The 6,717-nt window shown below is 36.9% G+C and overlaps 1 protein-coding gene and 1 long non-coding RNA gene across 14 annotated transcripts in view; one reads left to right on the plus strand and one right to left on the minus strand.

The window, feature by feature from the left end:
- Positions 1 to 3,649, plus strand: part of LOC127002135 (furin-like protease 1) — a 147,487-nt gene extending 143,838 nt beyond the window's left edge. Inside the window, exons 16-18 of the mRNA XM_050867745.1 lie at positions 887 to 1,092; positions 1,319 to 2,621; positions 3,022 to 3,649. Coding sequence (XP_050723702.1) covers positions 887 to 1,092; positions 1,319 to 1,630 — 518 coding nt within the window. The 3' untranslated portion in view covers positions 1,631 to 2,621; positions 3,022 to 3,649. The remainder of the gene's footprint in view (positions 1 to 886; positions 1,093 to 1,318; positions 2,622 to 3,021) is intronic.
- On the minus strand, positions 3,182 to 5,518 carry LOC127002137 (uncharacterized). Of its 13 annotated transcripts, XR_007755782.1 has the most exons (4): positions 5,370 to 5,501; positions 3,916 to 5,171; positions 3,757 to 3,863; positions 3,182 to 3,612 (listed from the first exon to the last, which is right to left on the minus strand). It is a non-coding gene; the product is annotated as an uncharacterized LOC127002137 (long non-coding RNA). The 13 variants fall into 13 exon arrangements; XR_007755784.1 differs by having other exon boundaries at positions 3,182 to 5,039; positions 5,106 to 5,171; positions 5,370 to 5,518; XR_007755779.1 differs by having other exon boundaries at positions 3,182 to 3,863.
- Between the last annotated feature and the right edge of the window lie 1,199 nt (positions 5,519 to 6,717).

A 6,717-nucleotide genomic window follows, 5' to 3' on the forward strand; every position in this document is an offset into this window, starting at 1 on the left:
CATCGTAAAGCCAGTTAAAAGAAAACTAACCCATAAAAATAATGATATCTATAAGGAAAGTAAAACTGCTGTGAATATAAACTACGCTATCGCATCTTGAACAGTCTAAAAATAAAGTAAACCTCAAATTACAGTAAAAAATAAAGCAAAAATAAAAGAATAGCAAAGTTGTATAGTAAAGAATGTTGCTGTATAGAGCCTTAATTATAATGCCAATCCAGTAACTCTTGAATACCCTAAATATAAATAAAGTAAATAAAGTAAACCTCAAATGATAGTAAAAAAATAAAGCAAAAATAGAAGAATCGCTAAGTTGTATAGTAAAGAATGTTGTAGGTAGTAATTATAATTAATATCAAGTAACTAACTAACCCTAAATAATAATATAAATAAATTAAATAAACTAAAGTAAACCTCAAATAATAGTAAAAAAATAAAGCAAAAATAGAAGAATAGCAAAGTTGTATAGTAAAGAATGTTGCCGTATAGAGCCTTAAATATAACACCAATCCATTAACTCTTGAATACCCTAAATATGTAGACCTTAAGTAAGAGAAAAAGAAGTCAGATGCTATTAGAAAAATCATTAAATTCTCGACGCAATAACCACAGCAAGAAAACATTAATATAGAACCAAGTCATTACATTTTGAATAACGTAAAGAAAGTAAACATTAGACTTCAAAATGTATTCATAGCAAAATAAACTAAATTCTAAAACTGTTGATACAAAAACCACAGCAAAAGAAATCATTAATATTGAACAAAGTCATTACATTCTGAATAACCTAAAGAAAGTTAACATTAGGCTAAAAAACACATCCATAACAAAAAAAGTCACCCTACCATGCCAGTAACCTAACCTAGCGATTTACGGCGATTTCCAGAGTGCAAGAAGGACCTGTACATCTTCAACGGGCAGTGCCTCAAGACGTGTTCGGCCGGCCACTACCCTTACGACCCGCAACAGGAGGGTGTGACCGGCGCTCCGACCTGCCACACCTGCCACTACTCTTGCCACAACTGCTCCGGGCCGCAGGACTACGAGTGTACGGAATGCTGGGGTGATGCCGAGCTGTATTCGCCCTCTAAGGTAAGAAAGAAATATCAACTCATCCGCTGCGATTGGCACGGATTTGGCTTTCACTGGTAGCCTGGTAACATGTACTCCTAGGTCTTTCTCTGCCTCTGTGGTGGATAGTGGAGTGTTTCCCATTTGGTATTGGTATGCTGGATTTACCCTCCCAAGGTGCATGACTTTACATTCTCATAAAACTCAGAATCATTGTAAAAACTCATTGATCTTTGTACTCCTGCAGGGCCAGAATCTGTGTCAGCCGAGGTCGCTCCTGCAAGCATTCAGACGGCAGGAGAGTTGGTACATGGCCTTAGTGGGGGTGGTGATGGGCCTGGTGGTGCTGGTGGTGGTGCTGGGGATCCTAGTGCTGAGGAGGAGCAAGAAGTCATCATTCCAGCACTCTATAACAAGGTCCCCACCCATGAAAGGCGCTAAACCGGCTGTTAACGGAAAAATCTCATACAGCCTCATGCCGCACGAAGCTCAAGACAAGTTGCTTACGAGTGTTCCGTTCCACGATCTTACGACGGATGATGAAGAAGAGAATGATTAGGGGAATAGTTTTTTATTATAGGATTTTTTATCAACTGTCTTCTCACTTTTTTTACTGGTTTGTTCGTTTGTGTGTGTTTTTATGAAGGGTGAGATCTGTTTGTTGGAAAGTGTTCTGTTCCAGGAGGTTTTTTTACAGGCAGTCCTCGGTATGTTTATGGGTCGGGGTCCTAAATATTCTTTCCGATAACGATTTTATGAATAACCAAATGTATTTCCCTCACAAATCAAAGTCCTAACAGTTATACATCAAGCCCAGAGAGATTTTTATATTAGTACTCTTTGGCATGTGTATGGGTTAGGGTCCTAAAAATTCTTTCGGATAGCGATTTTATGAAGAGCCAAACGTATTTCCCATCACACATCAAAGTCCTAACAGTTATGCGTCAAGCCCAGAGAGGTTTATATATTGGTACTCTTCGGTGTGTGTATGGGTCAGAGTCCTAAAAATTCTTTCAAAGCGATTTTATGAATAGTCGAACGTATTTCCCATCACAAATCAAAGTCCTAGCAGTTATACGTCAAGCCCAAAGAGGTTTTAATATTGGCACTCTTCGGTATGTGGATGCTTTAGGGTCCTTAAAAAATTTTCAGATGGCACTTTTATGAATGACCAAATGTATTTCCCATCACAAATCAAAGTCCTAGCAGTTATACCTCGAGCTCAAAGAGGTTTTTATTCGATATGTGCATGGGTTAGGGTCCTTAAAATTCTTTCGGATAACGCTTTTATGAATAACCAAACTTCTTACTAATCAAAATACTAACAGTCATGGTCTCAGAAATTCTTTCCGATAACAATTTCATGAATAACTCAACATATTTTCCAATACAAATCAAAACACTAACAGTTATACTCCAAGTCCAAAGAGGAGAAGCAAGCATATTCATTCTGCTTATTGGTGTGACTTAAATTTCCCAGTCATAATTTACATGGGAAAAAACAGTCCCTCACCGAAACTTGTGATAACCAAAAAAAAAAAGAGATTGAGGTGCTATTGAGGGCATGGAGAGGAGAAGCAATCATATTCATTCTGCTTATTGGTGTGACTTTAATTTTCCAGTCATAACTTAATGGGAAAAAATAGTCCCTTACCGAAACTTGTGATAACCTAAAAAAGAGATTGAGGTGCTGCTTAAGGAATGTATGAAATGTTTAATCCTTCTGAATCGACATCTTAATCCAAGCCCAAAGAGGAGAAGCAAGCATATTCATTCTGCCTATTGGTGTGACTTAAATTTTTCAGATTGAGGTGCTATTGAGGGCATAGGAAGGAGAAGAAAACATATCAATTCTGCTTATTAGTGTAGCTTAAATTTTCCAGTCATAACTTACATGGGAAAAAAATAGTCCTTTACCGAAACTTATGATAACCCAAAAAAAAGATTGAGGTGCTATTGAGGGCATAGGAAGGAGAAGCAAACATATCAATTCTGCTTATTGGTGTAGCTTAAATTTTCCAGTCATAACTTACATGGGAAAAAATACTCCTTTACCAAAACTTATGATAACCCAAAAAAAAAGATTGAGGTGCTATTGAAGGCATGGATGGTGCTTAATCCTTCCGAACTGACGTTAAGCTTTTGGTGAGATAACATACATAAGATAATATATGGTAAAGCAAGTGTGCGCGTCCGTCGGAAATATACATAGCGAGGACTGCCTGTGAATAAGGAAGAGGAGGAGGAGGATGCTAAGAGGAATGGTGCAGTGCTTAATCATTTCTGTCTTTGATATTTTACAATCATCCTTTTACTAGCAATGAGGAGGAGTGTATATATAAGGGGAAAGTAGTAATGGAGCTGTACTTAACTAACCTAACCTAACCTACACCCAATCTTATTTAGCCTAACCTAACCTACCCTACCCAACCTTACCTAACCTACTCTATCCTACCTAGCCCAACCTTACCTAACCTAACCTACATCCAACCTTACCTAACCTAACCTACCCAACCTTACCTAACCTACCGGACACCCAACCTTACCTAACCTAACCTACACAACCTTACCTAACCTAACCTACACAACCTTACCTAACCTAACCTACACAACCTTACCTAACCTAACCTACACAACCTTACCTAACCTAACCTACACAACCTTACCTAACCTAACCTACCCAACCTTACCTAACCTACCGTACACCCAACCATACCTAACCTACCCAACCTTACCTAACCTAACCTACATCCAACCTTACCTAATCTAACCTACACCCAACCTTACCTAACCTAACCTAACCTACCCAACCTTACCTAAATAACCTGCCCTACCAAGCCTTACCTAACCTAACCTACCCATCCCAACCTTACCTAACCTACTCAACCTTAACCTAACCTGACTTAACCTAACCTAGCCTAACCGAACCTACACCTGACCTACCCAACCTTACCTAACCTAACCTACCCTAGCCTGACCCATCAGCCTATCACCTCCCAGCCTGACCCCATATTTTTCCATTTTCTTATTTATTTTACGAGAGTTTTTCCTATTAACTGTCACTCGGCATTTCTCCTGAAGACAGTTTTTTCCTCAATACCCAAGCAATAATTATCAATAACTTAAAATAACAGTAACCACAATAACAACCTTTTTTTAATGTTAACTAAGAATTTTTCCAACTGTGATCACATCTGTGTTAGACTCTGTTGATATCTTTTAATAGTTTAACTTTTTTTTCCTCGTAATATTTAAATGATTTGTCAGCTATGGTATTTGTACGAGATCTCGGAAGGGAAGTTTTGTATTGTGGGTGGGAAGAAGAAGTGTGTGCGTGCGTGTGTGTGTGTGCGTGGGCGTGTGTGTGTGTGTGTGTGTGCTTCTGCATGGAAAACTGTATTTCTTAACGCCTCTCCTACAGTCGCTCTTCTTCAGTTTCTTACTATTCCCTCTCGTCACAGTCTTGTCATGTACCACTAAATCTTCCCTGTGTGTGTGTGAGTGGGCGTGTATGTAAGTGCGTGTGTGTGTGTGTGCGTGCAATAACTGCCCTCAAAACCCTCCATATAAGGTAATTGTATAATGAACGTAATGGTAATGCTTGTTTTTGGTGCTCTGGGAGTGTGTGTTTTTTGCATCATTCTCCCGAGCTTTTCATCCAAGAATCCTCAATTACATATCCAGCTAAGCGCCCAACCCGAGGAAGCGTTCAGACTTTCCTTTTCTCTGTTGGAGGTTCTTTTTTAGCCCCCCATAAAACACTGCAGCATTAGGGAAGAATCTTAGTGATGTCAATTTCGAGTGAGTTTATGATGAGTTTGCAAATGTATTCTCGCTATGTATAAATTTTTGGAGCATAATCTAATTCTGTCAGGGCGATTCTAATGCTAATTCTCTAACACGTATTCTAATTCTATCACACCAATTCTAATTCTTTGAGGCCAATTCTAATGATAATTCTCTAACACCTATTATAATTCTATCACACCAATTCTAATTCTTTGAGGCCAATTCTAATGATAATTCTCTAACACCTATTCTAATTCTATCACACCAATTCTAATTCTTTGAGGCCAATTCTGATGCTAATTCTCTAACACCTATTCTAATTCTATCACACCACTTCTAATTCTTTGAGGCCAATTCTGATGCTAATTCTGTCACACCTATTCTAATTCTATCACACCTATTCTAATTCTTTGAGGCCAATTCTGATGCTAATTCTCTCACACCTATTCTAATTCTATAAAACCAATTCTAATTCTTTGAGGCCAATTCTGATGATAATTCTCTAATACCTATTCTAATTCTATCACACCAATTCTAATTCTTTGAGGCCAATTCTGATGCTAATTCTCTAACACCTATTCTAATTCTATCACATCAATTCTAATTCTTTGAGGCCAATTCTGATGCTAATTCTCTAACACCTATTCTAATTCTATCACACCAATTCTAATTCTTTGAGGCCAATTCTGATGCTAATTCTCTAACACCTATTCTAATTCTATCACACCAATTCTAATTCTTTGAGGCCAATTCTGATGCTAATTCTCTCACACCTATTCTAATTCTATAAAACCAATTCTTTTTCTAATTCTATCACACCAATTCTAATTCTATCTAATTCTAATTCTGTCAGGCCAATTCCAGTTCTAATTCTGTCTCAAACCTTTCATTTATAGCTCTGAAAATGGTTTAACATTCCTTCCTTAAAATACTCTATGTCCATTTGAACACCATAAGCATTTTTCCCATATATTTTTGGCATTATACAGTTATAGCTTCTCCATAGAATGTCTAGAATTCTCACATATATATATCCGTAACCCTTCACCCGCGAGAGTCTCCTATGAAGAATATATTACTAGATGTTTTATAATTGTTAGCTCAAAATGATCTTATATGTAAATAGTTCATAATTTTATCTCTTTCCCAATACATAGTTATCATATTTATCTTGGTGTTTTCCATTTTATTAGTTTTTTTGTATATATTTCTTCTTCTTCGTTGATGAATATGGTTTTGAAAGCACGCGTTCATCGTTGCTGCTTTGGTTTGGTTTGATTAATTTTTACGTTTTTTTATATATTTTTTTATTATCACAGAAAAGCTCGAAAGGGAAAAAATATTGATGTTCGTTCCTTGTTCCTAGAAATGTTAAGAATATTTTGATGCAAGGTGTTGGCGCGTGTCATAAAATAAGGTAACCGTAGATGAAGATGCTTGTAAAGACTAAGAAAATATGTAAAACTGGAAGCTGGAATGGAAGAAAAAATATTGATGTTCGTTCCTTGTTCCTAGAAATGTTAAGAATATTTTGATGAAGGGTGTCAGTGGGTGTCATAAAACAAGGTAACCGTAGATGAAGATGCTTGTAAAAACTAAGAAAATATATAAAACTGGAATCTGGAATGGAAGAAAAAATATTGATGTTCGTTCCTTGTTCCTAGAAATGTTAAGAATATTTTGATGCAGGGTGTTGGCGGGTGTCATAAAACAAGGTAACCGTAGATGAAGATGCTTGTAAAAACTAAGAATATATATAAAACTAGAAGCTGGAATGGAAGAAAAAATATTGAAGTTTGTTCCTTGTTCCTAGAAATGTTAAGAATATTTTGATGCAGGGTGTTGGCGTGTCATAAA

Source organism: Eriocheir sinensis, chromosome 22 (assembly GCF_024679095.1).
Source record: "Eriocheir sinensis breed Jianghai 21 chromosome 22, ASM2467909v1, whole genome shotgun sequence".
Taxonomy (NCBI): Eukaryota; Metazoa; Arthropoda; class Malacostraca; order Decapoda; family Varunidae; genus Eriocheir; species Eriocheir sinensis.